General features: G+C 35.7%; 1 protein-coding gene across 1 annotated transcript in view; it reads left to right on the forward strand.

Moving 5' to 3' along the window:
* The window catches only part of Ndufb8 (NADH dehydrogenase (ubiquinone) 1 beta subcomplex, 8, 19kDa), a 62,915-nt gene that overhangs the window by 14,956 nt on the left and 24,182 nt on the right, over positions 1-23,777 (forward strand). Inside the window, 1 exon segment of the mRNA NM_001167978.1 lies at positions 16,973-17,193. Within this exon segment, the coding sequence (NP_001161450.1) occupies positions 16,973-17,193 (221 nt within the window).

Here is a 23,777-nt window from a genome sequence, read left to right on the forward strand (position 1 = left end):
ATCCAAATAAGCGTGAAGCACTTGTTCTACGACATTTATTATTACACGTACGTGGTGCAAAATCGTTTGCGGATATACGTACTGTAGATGGAATTATTTATGATAAATATGGAAATGCTTGTATATCAAGAGGTATTATTAGTACTGATGAGGAATGAAATAAATGTTTGGCAGAAACTGCAGTATTCAAGTTTTCAAAATCCATGTGTGAATTATTTGCATACATTCTTGAATTTCAAAAACCTATTAATTCGTTAGAATTATACGATAAATATAAATGTCACTTTATGGATTTAAAATTACCAAAAATTCAAGTAGAACAAAGTGCTTTGAAAAACATAAAAAGTTTTTTATTATTACGTGGGTTGAGATTAAATGATTTTCATATATCTAGTATTGAAAATAATTACGATGATGAAGAATATAATAACGAATTACAAGTATGTAAAGATGGTGAAAATTTAGAAACATTAATTAATACTTTGTCTACCAATAAAAAAAAAATTATCTATGATATATTATGATCCAATCATTAATGCTACAATTAACAGTATAGGAAATCTCCCAAAAAATCTTTTTTCAAAAGTGAAAACCTTGGCAAGAAAAAGACTAATAAACGTAGTGAAATCTCTAAATATTAAAATGTCAAGTAAATGTTTTTTGCTATACGCATTAAGATATCATTTTTTGGGAAAACTAATTTTAACTTTAATTTTATATCTTAATGCGTATAGCAAAAAACATTTACTTGACGTTTTAATATTTAGAGATTTCACTACGTTTATTAGTCTTTTTCTTGCCAAGGTTTTCACTTTTGAAAAAAGTGTTTTTGGGAGATTCCACATCTTTTACAAAGCATATCCTCCTTGCTATTGCACTTCATGAAATCTTGATCTATTCGATAGACACGAAGCTACTATTGCTTTAGACATTGATCGCATCGCGCATATAATCGTATAGCATTATTATATTCATATAATCGCGTGTGTCGCCAAGTAGCAGACGAATGTCGGTCAAGTAGATGAACCACTTTAACCACTGGTGTATAATAGCTAATATAATACTCACCGGGAGTCACGTGACCGGAGGAGGCGAAAAAAATCGGGAGAGGATGGAAACTCTGAACGAAAAGAAATATACCGAGCAAATTTTCAACTTGCAATATTAAGTTAATAACTTAATATTTTGGATGAATCTTTTTAATCATGAAAGATTAGGTTAATATATTCAAGTAGATACCAACAGATTGCGCATACGCGTAATACACATAATGATTTAAATGCTCTCGAGATTTTTTTAAGGTTAAGAAAACCCAATTCAAAGCAAAATGTATCAAATTCTAGTACTTCTCGGTGTCCCGAAAAAAACTCGTGAGATTAATTCAAATATATCTGAATGGAAGCACGGGAAAGGTCCGAGTAGGCGGTAATGTATCAGAACCCTTCATGATACGCGATTGTTTAAAACAAGGGGATGGGCTCTCTACGGTGCTGTTCAACTTAACGTTAGAGTATTGAAACGTTTTTGAAATCGTGCTTTTTGATTAATTGGAATTTTTCCGACAATCTAATTAAACCATTTTAAAAACGTTCTACGAAAATTAATCATCATCGAAGATACATCTAATATTTAACAGTATATTTAATAATGACACATTGAATGATTGAATATCATTTTAATCAATATGTAAATTGCCAGTGAAGCGAGCGTTTTTTGCTAGTCCAGATAATAAATTTGAAAATTGGTTACTTGCCATAGGTGAAAACAAAAATATGACTAAATATGAATTAATGACTAAATATTTGTGAAAGTGATTTAATGACAGAAATTTTTGGACATTAAATTGATCCTAATGATTTGACATTGAAAAATAAAGTGATATTGTCACCGTTAAATTCTAATGTACTAAAAATAAATGAAAGTATAGTTGAAAGAATAGATGGAGACCACTATATATACTATAGTGATGATCGAATCCAAAGTGACGCAGATAACAAATTGACATACACGATACCTACAGAATTTTTAAATTCATTAACACCTAATGGGTTGCCACCACATAAATTAATATTAAAAAAAGGTGCAATTATTAGTTGCTTAAGAAATTTAGGCATTGACGGTGGTCTTTGTAATGGTACAAGATTGATAATTAAAGATATGGAACAATATGTTTTTACAGCAGAAATTATTACTGGAAAATATTTCGGTAAACAAGTATTATTGCCTCCTATCGATTTAGCTCTATGACTAGATGAAATACCATTTGGTATGGTTAGAAGGCAATTTCCAATAAGACTTAGCTTTGATATAACAGTAAATAAATCTCAAGGCCAATCGTTTGACAAAGTTGGTTTATATTTATCCATTCCAGTATTTAGTCACGGTCAGTTACATGTTGCATTATCAAGAACAACATCAAAAGAGAAATTAAAAATTTTTAAATGATGAATCTGCATACAAAAATAATACAAATATTACAAATAACGGTAAAAAACAAAAATTAAACAACGAAATGAAAATTTACAAAAAAACATAGTTTATTCTGAAATATTCAGAAATTAATTATATTATATTATAAAACGTTACTAAAATATAAAGTATCTTTTGATTGATTGAGTAATCGCTACTAATGCAACAATACTAAGGTATAAATGATATATTGATTTGCTGAGAACTCAACACTATTAGTACATTACTAAAATCTGCGTCATCTCCACTAAATAGTACATTACTCAAATTTAAATTATTATTTGATTGGTCGAATAATTACCACTAATTATACATTACCAAAATTTAAACTATATATTGATTGGCTGTGTTATCTCCACTAATGGTACATTACTAAAATACAATTTATGTATTAATTAGCTGTGTTGTCTCCACTAATAGTAAATTAATAAAATTTAAGTTATTTAAATTAATTGGCTGAGTAATCGCCATTAATTATAAATTGTTCAAATATTACTTTTCTATTGATCGGCTAAATTATCTCCACTAATAGTACATTACTAAAATTTTAACTACATATTGAATAACTAAGTTATCACTTGAAAATAAATATCATATGTCATATTAAGAATTGTAAATAAAATGTGAATTTAACATAATTATATTGAAATTAGAAATGTAAAATATTGGCCAAATAATCGTCACAGAAACTATATTCAAAATCCAAATGTTAGATATATTTAAGGGGATATCGTCCTAAAAAACACTGTTTTTCTATTACATAAAACTTTTTGAATAAAGTTTGCAAATGAAAAACTGAGTCTGTAGCACCGTAGTGTTAAGTTTAATAAATAGTTCTACCGAAAGAAAATTTGATCGGACTTTCTGTTTTTCTAGAAGTTTGGAAATATAAAATACCCCGTGGTGGATTTGCGAAGCTTTGGGGACGACATTTCCTCGATATTAAATTGTATAAATATTAGATAAGTAATCGTTAAGTTAATTTTGTAGCAATATATTAACATTATCATAATTTTTTTATATATATATATATATATATATATATATATATATATATATATATATATTAAATCTGATGACACATTTCTAAATAATTTGTAATGCGGGCGTTATTATTAAAAATATTACATTTAATAATTAACGACAGTCACCACGCCGTGAAACGCAGAGAGCAAATTTACAACTGAAATTAATTACTTTCATGTCGCCTGTAATATAAATAATTCATATAAATAATCATTTACAATAGTATCATTTCCAGGCTTCTTTACAAAAACAGGCATGAAACAAGATCATATCTGTACAAATGATTATTCGCAGCATCCCTTTCATCCGGACCAAATCATATCTGCACAGATGATTATTCGCAGCTTCCTTTTCATTTGGACCAAATCTGTAGATTACGTCTCGTGATATGCATGAATACATAGAGCAGTCATCATTTCCCATTTACAAACAGATATATTTAAAAAACCAGATCATATCAGCACAGATGATTATTCGCAGCATCCCTTTCATCTGGACCGAATCTCAAGATCACTACTAATGATATATGTAAAACATACATGTATCTATGTGGCGCATATGATTTAAAAAATAATTCAGATTATAAATATAAGTAAACATATTTGCCATATTTCTCTAAAAAGATTATCATTTACAGCATCCGACACATCTGGACCATCCTTACTGCGTATTTGATATATGTATACATATACTTTATTTCGAATCAACTACAAAAAAAATCACATAAATATAAATGTTTATTATTATTTTATACCTATACGTAATTTATGTGAAATCTTTCATGACCCAGTCACTTTTTGTGAATCATTCTTTATCGAAAAAGTGTACTTAATTCTGATTTTTTTTTCAGTAGGATTATGTATTTATGTTTGTTCCACATATCTATCATAAAGTAATTATCATCCCGGAATGATTCACTAGTTCCGGCGAATTTTTACATAATTGCTCGTTTTAGTGTTTTAATATAGTGTAGATTTTTAACACTGTACTTGTTGCTAACAACATTTAATTAATATTTTTTTAAAATGTCTATCATTAGGTCTGAGGGTGCATGTTTAAGGTATATTTTAAGCACGGATAGAGTAAAAAAGACGGTGCGAATCTTTCACAAAGCCGTGGCAAGTGACTAAAAACACTTATTTATATAGTAAAATGTCATGAATTTTGGTCAGTGATTTTGTATGGTATGTGTATATATATATATATATATATATATATATAATATTTATTGGTAGAAATAATGTATATTGTAAATATTTTCACTAGATATTTTTTGCTTTATAATTTACTTGAAAAGAAAAAAATTTAATCAGACGAATATTTTTTTGTTTTTTCAGGATTTAACTCAGGCTGGACCCCTTAATGTACACAGGAACATTTTTGTCCGTATTCAACACTTGCACGGGCTGTCGGCGTTTTAATTTTTTAAAAGAAATTATTGAACGAATGCCTCTCTACTAACCATTCTAAGAAATCCTTGCATTAAACTTTCTTTTTTTTTAGCTTTCATGTCGCCTGTAAATATGAGGACTCGCCGGTGTCATTCTAAGAAGCCTTTGCAAAACAAATTCTGAAAAAAATATGTACACCTGACTGTGAGTAAGCAGAATGAGTCAAAAATAACTTGTCTTCTATCAGCCGTATCAGCGAAAAAAAGAGCGTGGGATTTTGCACTGCATCCCCACTGTTTACTCTGCATCGAGAGAGTATTTCAATAGCTCCGCTCGAGGGTCTTGCCAGTTTCCTTCGGATAGTCAAAACATCTTTTTTTATAGAATTATTCGAGCAAGTGTGACACATTTAGTAAAAGTTTTGCGTGAAGCATTGAATATTGCGAAAGTTCTAGATCCGTACATTCATACGATGTGTGGTGCAGTGTAGGTTTCAGATCTTCAGCAGCAATCGATAGAAATTTATGTAGGAAGCTGCGTTTTCTCAGATTATATGCATAGCATATAATTCTCAAGGATTCGACGCGCAATTTATATTTAAATATGTTGTTGAGAAATTCAATCAAGATTGAGTCGTACCATCGGTTGTCATGAATGGCTCAAAAATAATTTTAATGGAGGTTACACGAACAAAGTTTATTGATAGTTTAAATTATTTTCACATACCTCTAAGCAGCTCACCGAAAGCCTACGGTTTACCTGATATAAAGAAAGGTATTTTCCTGCATTTATTCAATACTGTGGAAAAGCAGACTTACGAAGGTCCTCTACCGCCCCTTGACTCGTATACTCCAGATACAATGAGTAGCAGGGAATGAGAGCAATTTTTAAAGTGGTACGATGAACAAGTGCAAGATGGATCCGTGTTTAATTTCCAAAGAGAAATTTTAAAATACTTTAAACAAGATGTGACCATTTTGAGATTGGCTTGCTTAGCTTTCCGCAGAACCTTCATGGAATTCGATGTAGATCCTTTCACTGAATGCACACCTATAGCCTCTTCTTCATGCGAGTGTTTAGAAAGAAATTCTTCAAAAAGGATCAAATTGGTATTATACCACCTTGTGGTTACACCTTGACTGACAATCAGTCTGAAATTGCTATACACTGTCTCACCTGGGTGGAGCAGTCAGTCCTTCATCGTAACATCGAACATGCGGGGCGAGGACAGGAAAAAAGACTACCAGAAAATACCGTAGTTGATGGTTATTGTGAGCCGCAAGGCGAGGATAATCACCGTGGTATAGTGTTACAGTTTCACGGCTGTTTTCTATAACACGGGTGTCCCCAATGTTATAGAATAAACAGAGATACAAAATTAGCGAGTGGTGAGTCGATGGATAAAAGATACAAAAGAACATTGGGGATAAGTAATAGATTGAGGTCAGCCAATTATCAGTTAATTGGAAAATGGGAGTGTCAGTTTAATCATGAGATGTCGCAAAATGAGGAACTCCGTCATTTTACTCGTGAAAATGTGGTGAATGTAAGACGAAAACCACAATCTACCAGATGTATTTTTCGGCGGACGCACAGGTATCACAGTCAAGGTGTTTGATTGTCAGGGCCAAGAACAGAGCAAATTTATCCATTTATTTGTAAACGTGGTGTCTACCCCATTGGTCCCCAAAACGACATTTCACAAGTAAATAGATTGATTGCGTCCGATATATTACCACCGCAAAATTTATATCATCTTTTATTACCAGTAAAAATGCATGGCAAATTGATATTTCCATTGTGCCGAACATGTTGCGAACAAATGATACAAGATGACTGTCCTCATAAAGATCCTAAAGAGCGCCTTTTGCGAGGAACATGGGTGTCGGAAAAAGTGACAGTGGCTGTCACATGAAGCTAAGCTGTCAAAGCTGTTTATGAAATTTGGCAATACGAAAAGACCCAGTACAACCAGAAGGAACGTCAAAGTTGTATTTTTGCTGAATACATCAACGAGTTCTTTACTCAAAAGGTTGCAGCGTCGGGCTACCCACCAGACTGTATCACAGAGGAAGACAAGGAGCGCTACATCAAAGAATCGGAACACGGCGAGGGAATAAGTTTGAATAAAGATGATATACGTTTAAATTCCGGTTTACGATCCGTGGAAAAACTCTGTTTAAACTCTCTGTGAGGGAAGTTTGGTCAGCGTGAAAACTTAACGAAAACGCTTGTAAACAATCGAGAGACTTTGATAAATTTACTTACCAGTTCCGAGGTAGAGGTTAACGGTATTTTACCTGTTAACGACGAAACCTTCTACGTCAATTGGTGCTACAGAGACGAGGCTCTGACATCTTTTCTATCATCGTCGATGACAAATGTGGTCCTTGCTGCTTTTACAACGGCACAAGCACGTCTCAAACTGTTCGAATATCTGCATGCTTTGGGACCTCGAGCCATCTATTATGACACGGATTCAGTAATTTATGTTAGCAATGGGGAAAATGACGAGTATAAATTACCAATTGGCACGCCATTGGGTAGTTTGACGGATGAGTTAGCCGACAAAGGTGTTGGTACATACATCACGAGCTTTCTGACGGGAGTCCAAAATTTTACGCGTACAAATGTAGAAAACCAAACGATGAAGAGGACTGCGTGTGCAAGGGAAAGGTATTCGTCTGAACTACACGAATAGTCAGCTAGTCAATTTTGATACGATTCGAGAGATGATAACTTCTCCAAACATGGAAATACTGCTGACTAACAGCGCTATACGTAGAAGGGCATTTCACGACGTTATTACTCAGGATGAGACCAAAACATGTAAGCCTGTATATGGTAAACGAAGATTTGTGAGGCTAGATAAAAGCTACCCATAAGGTTATAATAGTGAGTCAGCGACAACTGATGATTTACACTGGGATACATCGAAACCCTGTACACAGATGGCGTTATCAAAGGAGCTGATTATTGGCCGAGCATCTTGCCGAATGAGCGCGACACACCGTCATCAACCTGATTGCTCGTAATTCGTAACCACCGAGCTGATTGGCTGTTTGTACTGACGACACTGGAGGTGGTGGTGGTGGTGATAGAGCAACGATGGCGCTAGCAGCGGGTACATTTATATCCAAGCAAAAGCGTTCACTCTTAAAATTACCAGTATTTGACCAGCTACACGACAAAACGTTAAAAGGGATTTTTTGCTTCAATAACAAAGTATGTATATGAATAATGATTATTACTATCACTCGAATAATATAATATATTAAAGTATATTATATTAAATGGATTTAGAAGGCCTTAACAAGATTGCTAGCGGCGGCTACCTTCCCGCGAAGAAAATATCCGAGCTGGAGATTGACCGTCATCATATGGTGACGTCACTGAAAGAAGTCAAGACACGTTTTTGCTCGAAGATTGTGGCAGTCCTCAACGAGGAAAAATTTTTCTTTCTTTCTCACCATCGCTAATCTGATTGGTTGTACTTATGTAACTATTAGTATAATCGCGCGAGGTTCCATGTAAAGGGTAAAGTAAGGCAACGGACACGTGATTGTGTCAATAGCTATTATGGGTACACAATGAAATATCCGTTTACATCTATGCTGTGTGGTCCAACAGGATTTGGTAAAACGGTGTTTGTAAAAGAGTTTTTCAAGGATCTCGAGCGTATGTGTGATACCCGAATTGAGCGCATCATTATCTACTACGCAGAGTGGCAGGCAGGTTATAACGATCTTCACGGCAAGAACGTGGAATTTCGTGAGGGCTTGCTCCAGACTACTGACTACGCTAATGATTCTCATCCTAAACTTGTAATCATTGATGATGTAATGCGTGAATCTTCGTCCAATTGTAGTATAGTCGACATTTTCTCGAAGGCATCCCATCATTAGTCGCTCACGGTGATATTCATCACACAGAACATCTTTCATCAGGGTGGAGAATAACGTGACATATCCCTGAACTCACAATATATTGTAGTTTTTAGAAATTTCCGAGACATCTCAGATACAGCATCTATCACGTCAACTGCGTCCTGAGGATCCACGATTTTTGTAAGAGGCTTTATTCTTAAAATAATTAAACCTTACACCAGAAGCCAGCTAACCACCTAAATACCTACCCCTAACCCACTTAACCCCCATCGCTACCAAACCACAAGTAGGCTAACCTACCTAACCCAGGAAACAACAAGTTCTAAGAACTTTTTCTTCAGTAAATTTTTTTCTAAAGTCTATCTTTCTTAAGTAAAAAATTCTGGAAATTTTTGACGATTTTTCCGTGTTAGCCGCCATTTTATGTGCTTTCACCTTTTTTTTCAAAATTTTAATTGTGACACTTTGAAGTTCAAGTTTCGAGGTCACGATTTCTTTGCTCCAAACATTAAATCTTAAATGATTTCAATGTTAAAAATCGACATGATAAAATTTTGTTTAAACCCTGTTTTATTGGAAAAAATCATATACAGTCTTTGACTGTTAAATTGGGTTTATAGATCTTCGGATTTATGGGACTCAAAGTTTATGAGCTCATACATATTAAGGACGGGTTTTGAAAATAATGGATTGCTAGATAGGTATTTATGAGTTTCTGGGTTTATATTTTTTGAGATTGATGTGTTTAACAGTTTTTGGGTCTCGGGGTTTATGGGTATTGGAGTTCATGGATCTTCGAGTTAATTGGTATTAGGGTTGACAGATCTTGGAGAGAATGAGTTTTGGATTTTGTGGGTCTTGGAGTTAACGGGTTTCCAGTTTCATGGGTTAGGGATTGGATGATCAGCTGGCTTCTGGTGTAGGGCTAAATTATTAAAAAAAAAGTGATTAAACTTGCTGTTCCCAGGGGTAGTTAGGCTGGCCTGCTTGTGGTTTAGTAGGGGTGGTTTCTAGGGGTTAGGAGGGTGAGTGGTTGGGTGCTTAGCAGGCTTATGGTGTAAGGCTTAATTATTTTAAGAATAAATGAAGCGATTAAACTCGCTGTTCCCTGGGTTAGGTGGGTTGGCCTGCTTGTGGTTTAGTAGGGGTGGTTTCTAGGGGTTAAGGGGTACGTAGTTAGGTGGTTTGTTGGCTTCTGGTGTGTGGCCTAATTATTTTAAGAATAAAGAAAGCGATTAAACTCTCTGTTCCTGGGTTAAGTGGGTTAGCCTACTTGTGTTTTGGTAGCGATGGGGGTTAAGTGGGTTAGGGGTAGGTATTTAGGTGGTTTGCTGGCTTCTGGTGTGGAACTGAATTATTTTAAGAATAAAGGACGCGATTAATCTCGCTGTTCCCTGGGTTAGGTGAGTTAGACTGCTTGTGGTTCGGTAGGGGTGGTTTCTAGGGGTCGGATGGGTTTAGGGAAAGGTGCTACAATAATTTCCGCACCTGTAGCTCAAACTTGATGCTATTCTAAAGAGATTTAAAACAAATTTATGCACAAGTTTGAACAAGGAGCAGCGCTCGCGCTCTTGCTTACCAGCTCTGGTCCGGGACGGACCTGTCCATCTACGCACTCAAACAAAGGTCAGGGGTTTTTCTCCTCTGAAAATCTTCTTCACGGTCAGGCGTGCCGCCGAAACTCCTGGTTGAGGGGACTTGAACGGGTTTCGGTTTAGAGAGTTTTGTGTTTGTTTCATTTTAGTTTTGTGTCGTTTTTTTGTTTTCTTTGTGTCGCCCATCGAGATATAGATTTCCGGTTTTCCGCAAGTTTGTCTCCCGGTTTTTTGGTGTTCGCTAAAGTGGGTTTATCTTTTGGTTTAATGCGAAAATCGAGGTTTATCTTAGGTCGACAATTGGCTTACATTAAATACAGAAAGCTCGGTTTATTGGTAAAGACGAAGTGCTGTTGAAAATCGGAGGTTTTAAAGGCAAAAGTATATCACCGGGTAGTGTTGTTCAATTCGGAAAGATTTAAGTAAAAAGTGCATATTGGTTAGTTGGACTAGACGGCCGGCGCGTGCCTGCGACGACCTGGTGCAAGCGAGAGCGACAGCGGTTGCTCGTTGCAGGCAGAGCCGTGCGCGAGCGGTTAGAAGCGTGAATTTTTTGTGCGTCCTAAACGGTTGTTGTCCGCTATCTCCTGGCGCGAGCGAGGATAACAGCGGTTATCTGTCGCGGGCAGCAGTAGCAAGGGCAGGATCTATTCGGTACGTCGGGAGGTTCGGTATTAAGGTGTGTCTGGGAAGGGTCGGCCACGTCTGGACTTTCCGAGTACGATTTAGCGAGGTGGTGAGCGCGGCGGGTAAATGCGAAGGAGTCGTCCGGGGACAGGCGATAGAGTGTCGCCTGATGCACGAGCTTGGCCGGAGTGCCGCTTCGTGAGGAGTGCCGGGGGGTTCGTATGACCGTATATATGAGTACTTAGGTAAATGAGTTCGGCTTTGGGACAAAAATTCGGCAGTTTTCGGCGGTTTATCGAATTCTGTTGGTTTTGCGAGGACTCGGTGTATCTAAAGTGTTGAGTAAAATATGCTGTAAGCGTGAAATGAAGGATATAAATAAATAATACAGTCACAGCATAAACCGCTTGAGTTCTGCGTAATTTTCCCCTCTGTTCCACCTCCTCTACTGACCAAGGACCCCCCCCCCCCCCGCTCTAAACATTATCACGACTGAGCTGCGGGAAGATTCAGTGACGCGAGAGTGCAGATGCAAGAAAAAGACCTCGCGGTCTTGACGATTCGGTCGTCTGGCGCCCCTTTGTTAAAAGAGAGCCTGCACACTTTCGCTAAGCCGAGGCAAACACATGGACGGCTTAAAAATAATTTTATAGCTATCTACTATTAGAGTGATCGTCTTAATGTTTTTCCTGCTAGATATTAGTGCCGATTTTTGTTGTACATCCCCACGAACATCGCTAGAAATTCCTAAATAGTAAGCTTTAAGGGGATGTCAAAGTCAATTTTTACCGACCAAGGCAATAGTACGAGTACTCGATAGAAAATTACTTAAAACTAAATAAATATAATGAATTACGCAAAACTAAGACATCGTTGCCCTCCCACTCGGAACCATCTCCCACTATGCAAAGTCTTAAATAAAAATATGAACGCATTAATAAATGGCATTCGAACAAAAATTAGTAGCTGTAGCAATTCACATACTGCAAATTTCTTTTGAATTCCATTTTTACATGCGTTGACAGATCGACTTGAAACTTTGCATAGAGATATAAAATAAGCAAATGAAGGGCAACGATGACCTGGTTTTGCGTAATTCGAAAAAAAAGAAGATTTATTATCATCCAAGAGTAGCCGATCAGCTGTTTGTTGAATCTGGCCGTAGCTCTAGCAAAGGGAGTTGGATGATTGCGCTTATGTTGTGCGCATCGATCTAACGGCCGGCTACACATTCACGCAGCCGCATGCCGCGTATTTTTTGACGTTTAGAGCGGCATCCTGGCCTTTGTTTATTGCAAAATATCTTGCTCGGTTAAACTTCTTGGCGTTATTAGAAGTATTTACATAACGGCAACAATGACGTGATGCAGTAGTGTTAGTTTACTATTAAAAGTGCTGCATCGAGGCCTGTGTGTGCGACGTATTTATTTTCAAGTAGTCTTCTCTCATTGCGAGTGCTGCTAAAGAGAAAAATATGCAACACCAGCAAGAAACTTCAGTTATCGCTTGGAGATTATTCCTTGTTTTTTTTTTAGTACTCCTGCGTTGATACTCTCTTCCTGGTCGCAGTCTGGATGAAGAGTGACCATCGCTGCTTGTGCCTCGATACCTTCTTCACAAATTAATGAATCTTCAATTGTATTATCTACTTTTAGAATTAAATTAATGTTTCTTCTCAGGTCTCTTAGTGATGAACTACTTAGAGATGACTCAGAAACTGCATATGACTTTGATCCTGGGTATTCGCTCTTTGGCAGTGCTGATTGACGTTTTTGGTTGATACACTTACCCGTAAACGTCCCTGGAGTGCTGGTTGGGATTTCCGGCTGCTTGACCTACTTCAGGACGACCCTGGTACTTGATTCACACTGCCTGGTGGTGCTGGTTGGCGTATCTGGGCACTTAAATTATCTAAATACGACTCTGGAGCTAAATTTCACAGTCTGACCTTGCTGGCACCCTGAAACTATATGTTTACAGCTATTGGTGCTGGCTTGCGCAGCCGGATGCTTCTACCACTTGGATACAACCCTGGATATGTAAATGCTTGTTCTGGCAGTTCTGGATAGTGTTTCCATCTGGTTCAACCACCCGGAAACGACTCTAAAGATACTTGTCTGGAGTCAACTATTGCTATACAACTACGGATCTCTATTGCTGCATGTCCCGCTCTACTCCTGTTGTTAATCTATGGTCTACTGCAGCTGTACATACAAGATTTAGTGCTGCAACTACAAGGTCAGCTTTTTTTGTGCTAACAGGCATGCATCTTCCATCATGCTGTTGATTTTTATCTTGGATCTACTGCAGTTGTATGACCAGGGCTCAATGGTAGATCGTCTGCTGTACTGCTAATTTCCAGTTTCTGTGGCTGCTTCCACGAGTGTAGGCTAAGTAATAATAATAATCTTTAATCTTTAACTCGCATTAAATTTTACAATATTTTACACTGCGTGCTTAGTCTTATTTACTTCATTTATTCGTTTGATGTATGTGTCTCTGTGTCTCTGTGTGTCTGTGTGTGTGTGTGAGTGCTCCTCTCCTTCTCTGCCTTTTGAATACCCTTTTTTCTTCCTCGTCCCCTGCCTCCCTCTTAATCTTTAGCAGTCTATCCTGGTTCTCGTCCCACTTATACCTGACTCCCTCTACCTCTGCTATAATCACGTCTACTTGGAATAACACTCCTTCTTTTTCACTTAGTTCTCTCCTCTTTTTCTTCTCGTCCAGTATTATTTTCCTCGCCCTTTTTTCTTCTTGCGTCTGTCACTGCTCCAGTCTCACTTTTCTCCCTCCACTTATCTCTTCCCTCTTCTCCCAGATCCTCATTATGTCCTCCTAGGTTTCGAAGATCAACTTTTTTGCCCCCGTTGTCCTCGTATCCTCTACCTCCCAGTATACCCCTTTCAACGCTTCATTCAGGCATCCCTCGAGAGGTTGGTCCTCTTCTCAGCTGAAGCTGCTGTAGATGATCAGCCCTCTTTCACACATCTTGCTTCCTCCTTCCACCCTCTTTTTTTTCTATTGAATTGTAGAGAATAAAATTACGAAGAGAATGAGAGGTCGAACGATCCGATCCGATGATTAGAACCGGAGAAAATCCGGAAAAACTATATATACGCGCATCCCCTCAGCCGCCGTTCGGGCTGCCGCTGCCCCCTCTACTAGCACATATTCAAGGCCGTATTTCACCTACTTCGCTTTATTTTATTATAAAACGGAAATAGGCGTTTTGTTGCTATGCCTGAATAGTTTCAAATTCCGTTTTCAAAACTTAAATCGGACACTCAAACAAACATCCGCCCTCCGCGAAAAAAATTGCTAAAAAATTACAGTCGCGATTGTGCAAAAATTATTCGTTTGACAGAATTAGGGTTTTGCACACACAAAATACATATAAATAGCTACCTGTGTGCCAAGTTTCAGTTCTTGATATTGAAAAATGGCGGAGTTGCGAATTTTTCAAAAAAACGTCAAATTTTCCTGTTTTTCCGGATTTTTTCCTGGTTCTAATCATCCGATCGGATCGTTTGACCTCTCATTCTCTTCGTAATTTTATTATCTACAATTCATTTTGTAACCGCATTAAGATTGCTCGCATAGTTTCCATTTTATATGCAAAAAACTAAAAAAATGCGAATTTTTCATCTAAATTATTAATAACTAATTAAAAATTACGATTCACGAGTTGGAAAGTGTGCAGAATTCATCTATTAACTGCCCTCCACAAAATCGCATAGTTGGTTTACAGGTAGTATTTATGTCATGAAGAAATGCTCTATTGCTTGGCCTAAGTATCTCGCGCTCCCCCACTTTTCATTTGAACTATTCAGGCCACAGCTGAGCTCACAACAGCACCGCGACGTACCAGCGAGCGGCGACAGCAGAAGCATCGATAGAGCCGGGAGAGCGCGCAACTCGCGCGTGTACCTATATAAATTGAGCGGCAAGCGCAGCGGCGCGAGAGAAGGAGTAGCGACGCAGCGGCGGCGCGGCGCGCATTAGAATATATTTCTGTGAATGACTTATGTATATAGGTGTAAATGTACGTGTGCAGGTATGAATGTAAACGTTTTTTCGGCGGCGCGATACCCGCTCTCTCCGCTGCGTTTATAAGGACTTGTACGGGCTATCTGAGCTCACTAGCCGAAGCGCAACTTAAACGCCAGCGCAACTAAAGCGTCTAGTCCCTGCTCTTGAGAAACTTACACCTTGAGCAGGTAAAACTCTTTAAATATTTTCGAATATTTCTTAAACTTATAAATTTTCTGTATCTGAAAATACTTATAAATTTGTCGAATCAAAACTGATAACGAAACTAACGCGTATCAGTCGAGAACATAGAATAATTTCAAATATCTAATATACTTATGCAATCGTGATCTAGAGTCAATAACGCCAAAAGTTAAACGTATTGTCTTGCAAATATACTATAAAATCAAAGTGAAGACATAAAATTCTCTGTTACAAAGAATATCTGCAATTCACACAATATTCTATCTAAAAACACTATTTATAAAAAATATTTATTTTGGTTATTGAAACGAAATAACAAAACTTTTATTATTGTAATATCCTTCCATTACCTGGTATCCCGGACCTCTCTTATTATAACATAGAATCAAATTTCTATTTATGATCTGTCGGCATAATAACGATGTAGATTAAATGATTACTGCTCTTCTCTAAAAACTAAAATCATATACGCACACAAGACCGAGAAGAGTCGTGACCGTTTCATCGTATAAAGCGATTTTACGTCTAGACTGTTCAAGAGGTGGTTCGATGGAACTGTTATATTTTCTGTTTTATCTATGAAATCATAGCTATTTTTTATATATGAGACAAGTTTTTTTATACTAACTTGTAAAATTTGAAATAAGCTTTTTGATAATAAATATATAGGCGATCCTATTATTGAAATAATTGGTCTTAAGGAGACTTTTGTTTTCTCCAAGAGAATGCTTTGTGATGATAAAATTTTCGATATCTTCTTATTTTTCGATAGCTCATTTATATTTTTTGCTGAAACTTTACATGCTCATCAAGTATAATCTAATAAAGAACGGATTAAATTTTAAAGCTGATTCACAAACATGAAGCGTATTTTTAAGAATAATTTTTTTTTATTAAAAAATTGATAGATTTTTTTATTGCACCTCCCGAATGCAACTGTACTTTTTGCTGAAACTTTACAGGTTCATCAAGTATAACTTAACAAAGAACTGATTGAATTTGGAACCGATTCACTGAAATAAAGTGCGTTTAAAAATAAATATGTTTTAACATAAAAAAATTAAAGACAAAAAAATTCTTTATCATAACTCCCGAACGCAATTGTACTTTTTGCTGAAACTTTACAGATTCATCGAGTATAACCTAGTGAAGAACTGATAACAATTTGAAGCCGTTTGATTAAAGTAAAGTATTTTCTAATTTCTTCGTAAACATTAAAAAATGTAATATTTGGCCAAAAATGGTTACCACGAGCCCTCTCGAATGTACTCGTCTTGTTCCCTGAAACTTTACAGGTTCATCAAGTATATCCTAACAAAACTGATAAGATTTTTGAGCTGATTGACGAAAATAACGTGTTTTTTTTTTTTTAATTTCTTCTAAACATTAAAAATTACAAAACAATTGTTTTCGTTAATTATTGTTAGTTTTGTTGCTAAGTTATCTGTTAAGTTTTTAATATCCTCTTCCTCTATTATATTAAATGTATCTGGTAGTATCTGGCTATAAGTTCACTTCATCTCCAAAACCCTTCTTAGGGATTGGGGTAAACCGGAAGTTGACCGGTATTAGATCGGAAGTCGACTGAAAGTGAACCGGAAGTAAACCAGAAGTTACTGAAATTACAAAGTGTTAATAAAAGTATTATTTTCCATTAATATAAATAAAAAATGTTTAATACTTTATGGAAGAGGGATTTGTAGATATTTTTTGATGAAAAGTATTTTTATACTATTTTTTATAGACTGGAACAAAGATTGGATTGCAAAGCCATACCCGAAAACTGAACAAGAACGTAAGATTGCTGCAGAAAAATATAATTTGCATCCAGATGAATATAAAGCGTATCCAGATGATGGACTTGGTTATGGCGACTATCCTAAGCTCCCGTTTAAAGGGGTTGCTTTGCGGGATCCATATTATCCTTATGATCATCCTGAACACAGAAGGAATTACGATGAACCGGTAAGCAATTTTTTTGATATTAACATTGTATATTAAAATATATATTGCAATAGTAATAAAATACAAGTTTTGTTAAGATCTGTTTTCTTAATGTCAATTTCTAATAGGGGTAGAAGTAAAACTTTTAAATAATTAATATTTGAAACAGGTAAATTACGCGTTGATTTATAATGGAAGGTAAAATTTTGAAACTGAAAATAATAAAAAGCTATGATAGTCAAAAAAAAGATGTTTAATTCTAAATTTAAAATAGAAATACTCTAAACTCTTGTTATTTTCTACACTCTGAACCCAAAGTTGAAAATCTGGAAGTAGAAAGTTTGAAACCTACATTTTAAACTTTATCGGCGTTTAAAAGCCAAACTTTAAACTTTAACTATTAAGAGATTAATTTATAGATTTTAAACGTTGCATAATTTAATTGCCTGATTTCAATCTTTTTACAAAAATCAAATTGCATTATAAATTAATCTCTTGCTTTTAATATTTCATAAAGTTTAAAATGTAGGTTTTAAACTTTCGACCTCCAGATTTTCAACTTTCGGTTTAGAGTGTAATATTTCAATTCAACATTTTCGTTTTAAAAATTGTTTGATTTCATAATTTCAGTTTTTTAATTTTTGCCTTTCATGCTTTAATTTTTTCAAATTCTAATTTTTCTAAATTTTTGCCGCCAAGTTAAATTGATTATTCAGGCACTGATTATCATGAAAATGAAGACGCTAAAATTTTCGTAAACAAATAGAAAAATATGGTGTCTCATTATTATCTAGTAAGCAACGTGAAATTTTTATATTATCATATGCATATTTATCAATGGCGTGATTTCGCTATGTATTAAAATTGTATACTTCTCTACGTCAATTAATCACTGTCGATGTGATATTTGATTTAAAAAAAAGTAAAAAAAAAGTATGCTGAAAATCACTTAAATTAGTTAATTAGTCTAAAAATACCTGTGTTAGGGTAGTAATAAATTTACCGAACTAACAAAGTAATGTTGTGTGATTATGCGGATGATAGCTTACTCTCCCATACGGGGGGGAGATCAGTACTTCGCACTGATTGTTGCGCCGAAACCGTTTGCGTGATAATAAAACACCAAGGAAAATTAAATTGTTAACGAGAACGACTTACTTGTGTTTGTTGACGAGGATGACCCAAAGGTTGACGATCAAAACTTTCAAATCAAACAATTTCTTAGACTCAATTATTTCAAAAATTCCTTTATTTGTTTCTGGAGACTTCAAATAACTTTCAAATTGAATAAGACACAATTTCGATAAATGATGATCAAGACGGAAACACAATTAAGACTAAACTCCAACTTAAAAACTCAGAAATATAACTATAAAATCGAACTCTTCAATAGCGTCCTTACTCTTGGATCGCACACACAGGAATGAATAATCTCCTTCGCACTTCAGTTTAGCCGCGCTCTCTTTCTTACTCATTAGGCCTTATGGGCCTAAGTACGGTCAACGGCTAAACTGCAGCGTCGACTGTGCACGCGCGCTTTCAGCCGAGGGAGGAGAAGTTTGTTTTGGTTTAGGGTTACTTCTTGCGCTCGTTAAGCGTCGAAGTTTCTGGATTTTTCCTGTTGTCTTTGTTTCATTTAATTTAATGTTTCTGAATATTCATCCAGTAACTTCGTCACTTAACAACCTGTCAAAAATAAAAATAAAAAAAAGATTATTTGCTGTTGCACGACTATTTATGACACATTTATGATACTATTGATAAACTTTTTTTTAGAAATTTTTTTAGAAACCAACAAAAAGAAAAAGTAACTGCTACAAATCAATCAAAAAATAATGTAGATAATAAAATAATAAGTTTAGTGTTGATGCAACAACTAATAATTGTATTCATCGTTTTGAAAGAATCATACCGATAGATGTGGATAACAATGACATTATTTATTTATCAAATTAAAACAGTATAGAATTTTATAATATCTTATTGATAATAGTTTTTATAGATAATTAATAATTGATCTGTTATCAATAAGATATTATAAAATTCTATACTGTTTTAATTTGATAAATAAATAATGTCATTGTTATCCACATCTATCGGTATGATTCTTTCAAAACGATGAATACAATTATTAGTTATTAGTTATATGCATATATATATATATATATATATATATATATATATATATACACACTAGTGGGGCTTCGCCCCCCCCTGCTCGCTACGCTCGCCAACCCCCCAGTATAGTTTTTGTATGATTTTTATTTTCAAAGTTTTATTCTATTTCAATTTTATAGATTATAAAAAAAGATTGAATGTTTGTCGAAGTTGAGAAAATAAAAATAAAATCCGTTTCTGAAGTCTTAGGTATGTACATTATTTAGATCAAGTGGTGCGATAGCACTGCACTAGCAAGAAAAAGTACGAAAGAATTAAAATTAATTTTAAAAAAAAATTCCAAAAAGAACAAATCCAAATGATATACCAAATATCACTGTTAGACTATTTCACACAAAATTACAATCAATTATGAATGATATAACGGAAAAAAAGATTTTTGGTAAAGTATTAGCTTATGTTTATACAGTTGAATTTCAAAAAAGAGGTTTACCACATGCACATATTTTAATAACGTTACATCCTGACAGCAAATTAATAACCTCGGAACAAATTGATAAATTTATATCTGCTGAAATAATTTCAAATATTGAAAAACTTAAGAAATTAATTATTAAACATATGCTTCATGGACCTCACAATGAGACAAGTCCATGTCTTAAGAATCCTAAGCATGAATGCAATAAACGATTTCCAACACCTTTTGCTAATGTAAAAATAATAAAACAAGATGGTTATCCTCAATATAAAAGAACAGACAATACTTCTGAAAATCATATTTATAGAACTAAAAATAAGGAAGAAATTCCAGTTAATAATTCAATGGTTGTACCATATAATAAATTTTTGTTAATGAAATACAAATGTTGAATTTTGTGCATCTGTTCAGAGTATAAAATATATCTATAAGTATATTCACAAAGGTAGGGATAGAGCATTTATCAAAATTCAAAAATGTCAAAATGATGATTGTAATCAAGAAAAACTTGTCGAAATTACAAATTATCTTGATGGTAGATATCTTAATCCAAATGAAGCAGATTGGCGATTTCACAAATTTCCAATTTGTATAAGAAGTCATAAAGTTGAAAATATGCCTGTACATGAAAAATACAAAAATTATAAGATATTTGAAATGAGTAAAATTAAAAGTGCAATCAACAGTTGGCAAACGCCATTAACAGCTTGGTTTGAATTAAATAAAATTGATAATTTTGCAAAATTATATATTTAATAAGACAAAAAATATATGGCAGAAGAGAAAAAATGTAAAGAAAAATGTTACAATTGATAGATTAAATGTAGTTTCACCTAAAGATCACGAAAGATTTTGTTTAAAATTAATATTAGATAAAATAAAAGATGCAACCTCATTTGAAGATTTAAAAACTCACGAAAACATAAATTACAGTACATATAAAGACACTGCTATTTCAATGGGTTTGTTAGAACATGATTTTCAAATAATGGATATTTTTGAAGAAGCAAGCACTGTTATGTTACCAATTCAGTTAAGACAGTTTTATGCATGGTTTTTACTTTCAGAAAATATTCAAGGTGATGATATATGGAACAAATACAAAAATAGTTTTACAGAAGATTTTACTGAAAACAAAGAAAATCTTGCACTTATAGATATTAATAACATATTTGAAACTGATGATAAATCATGTGAATAATTTGGTTTACCTATGCCAAACAAAATCGATTTCCATAACATTGATAATAGTGAAGAAATCGTATATTGCAAATTTATGTTTAAAAAAATGTATTCTGTGTGTGCTTCTGACAGTACCCCTTGGGTGGTGTGGAAAACTCTCTACTGGTGGTTATTTTACCGTTCATAAGTATAGCTAAAATAACTATAGAATATAGTATATAATTTTAAACCATAAACATTGACAGTTAACTAACAGTACATTTTAAGTAAGTTAATTCTACAAAATTCGTGTTATTGCTGTGTAAAGGGCTGTGGGGGGGGGGGATACATATTTTTAAAAATACAATAAACGATTATTACGTTATTTTGTGGGGGGGTGGGGGGAGTATAGCCAAAATAACTATATAATATAGGAATATATATATATATATATATATATATTCCTATATTATATATATATATATATATATATATATATATATATATATATATATATATATATGCGCGCGCGCGCGCGCGCGTGTGTGTGTGTGTGTTTATGCTTGCTTCATCAGAAAGCGAATGACTCCGTCAGCGGGGAGCTCCTTTAATACCGGGGGCTATCCCTCTCTCCAATGCTTTATACTCGCACGCCATCTACCTACGCCTAGGTAGATTAGTACATAGTCGACACTAGCGCCACATGGTCGGTAACTTGCCGATATCGGCAAGTTATCCGTTGCTGCTCTCTTACCAGTCAGGTGGGCCCGCCGTCTTAGACCACATTAACCAGAAGCGGACAGAAGCTTTACGGCCCCGCGAAGCATTGCTTGACGGTGGTACCGCGGGGTTCAGGTGCATAGAAGATAAAACTATGCACCGTTACCGAGAGTCGATAAAGGCAAAGAGAGCGTTCATTTTACGGCTGGGTATTTTTTCATTTGGCCGTAAGGGGTATGGGTTTAGTCGGTGTGAATCCGACAAACGGCTGACATTGGAGATAAGCTGTTTCGACGACCCCATAAACAAACTCATGCTATGGTCTTTTTAAGATTTTCCGTAACACCTCATTCTCCAAGAAAGAACAACAAACAAACACACACGCGCACACACACACCCGCGCGGGGATGCCGATACCCCGTATGTTGCGCGTTGAGGTCTCCTCAACCGGCCAAAGGGTAGAGAAGAAATAAAATATGCTCCGCGGACCAAACAAGCTAGGAGAAGAAACCCCAAAGATGAATTAAACATGGATATTGAGTTAATAACATTACTACTCCAAGCGGGTGACGCCATAGAGCCCAGTCTTGCTGTCGATTTCGATCGGGTGAAAGCCCAGGTGGTCGGCGCTAGCCTCATAGAGATTGGGGGGGGGGGGGGTAAACTCACTTAGAAGCCGCAGAGATTTGTCACTTGACCCTTGCTGCATGTATAGACGCATGTGATATGGAAATGGAGTTTGATGCAGACAGGGATAAGAGAGCTGTTTGCATAACGCAAAGGAATGCGTACTTGGACCGCATTGGCAGCAGAATCGTGGAATTGATGAACTATGTCAAGGACAGGCACAATGTGCACAAACAAATTAAAGATCTTGCCCGGATCATAAAAGCAAGCTGTAAAAATATCTGCATGGCAGATGATAACTTACAGCAATGCCAACGCCCGGGAACTCAGGGGAGGGAAAACCCAGACAATCTTAAGTCTTAGATCTCGGAAGGCGGGTACAACAAAGAAAGCCCCAACTTCTCCGCAGGATAAAAATATAAGAAATAAAGAAAAGCATAGCCAACCCAAATAGGCAGCGTGGCGAGAAGTCTTCACAAGAATGTCAACAAAAAAAGAGAAAAAGGTAAGCAAATGAGATAAAAGTGTCCCTAGCGTTACAAACCAGAATAGGACTAGCAACGATAGATCGAAGCTGACAAGACCTCCTCGCAATATAATAAAATACGCAGAACAGTTGCAGGAAATCTCCTGATAGAGCTTTAACACATAAAAGAAGTCAAAACTTCGGATTACCAAAGAAGTTAAAGCAGTACTGGTGGCAGGCGCCGCAATAAAAGCACTTCAACAAGAAAAGATCATTAAAGTAAGGGATCTGGATATGCTTACCTCATAAGAGGAGGTACTAGAAGTACTACAGAAGGAAATTGGCGAAGAGAACATCATAGAAGACTCTACGATGAGATATCTGCGAAAGACGTACGGTGACACGCAGATTGCAGTGATACGGGTACCAGCTCAGATAGCGGCTTAGATAACTAATCTTCAGAAGATCAGAATAGGATGGGTCAACTGTAGGATCCGGGTGTCTAACCACAAAAATAAGCCGCTTAGGTGTTATAAATGCTTAGGTTTTGGCTGTTTCGGCAGAAACTGCACAGTAACTGAAGATAGAACTAAGCTCTGCTTTAAATGTGAACAAGATGGGCACAAAGCGAACGAGTGTAAGAACCAAGGCAACTGTGTACTCTGCCAAGGTGGTACAGGTGGGAAGAGTGACCACGCAGCTGGTAGCTATGCATGCCCAGTTTACCGAGTTGCAGTAGAAAAATGTCATCCAGCAGGTTAGTGTTACGAATGTCAATTGAAATTTCTTAGTCGCAATCGCGTAAGAATCAATAGACAGCGTATCTTTACATCGGAATAAAATGTATGTTGGCCTTTACCAACTATAAGCCTACCGTTAGCAGATTAATATGCGACCACGTTGTGGCCCTAACCCACGTGACCGAGAAAAGGCTACGTTTCTCTATGTGAAATTCAGCTAAGTGCAGACTTTCTGAGCGCCATTGGCAAGAGGTATTTCGAAGAGCGTATCCTTGCTACACTGTTGCATTCGGAA

The sequence above is a fragment of the Nasonia vitripennis genome (genome assembly GCF_009193385.2).
Source record: "Nasonia vitripennis strain AsymCx chromosome 2 unlocalized genomic scaffold, Nvit_psr_1.1 chr2_random0007, whole genome shotgun sequence".
Taxonomy (NCBI): domain Eukaryota; kingdom Metazoa; phylum Arthropoda; class Insecta; order Hymenoptera; family Pteromalidae; genus Nasonia; species Nasonia vitripennis.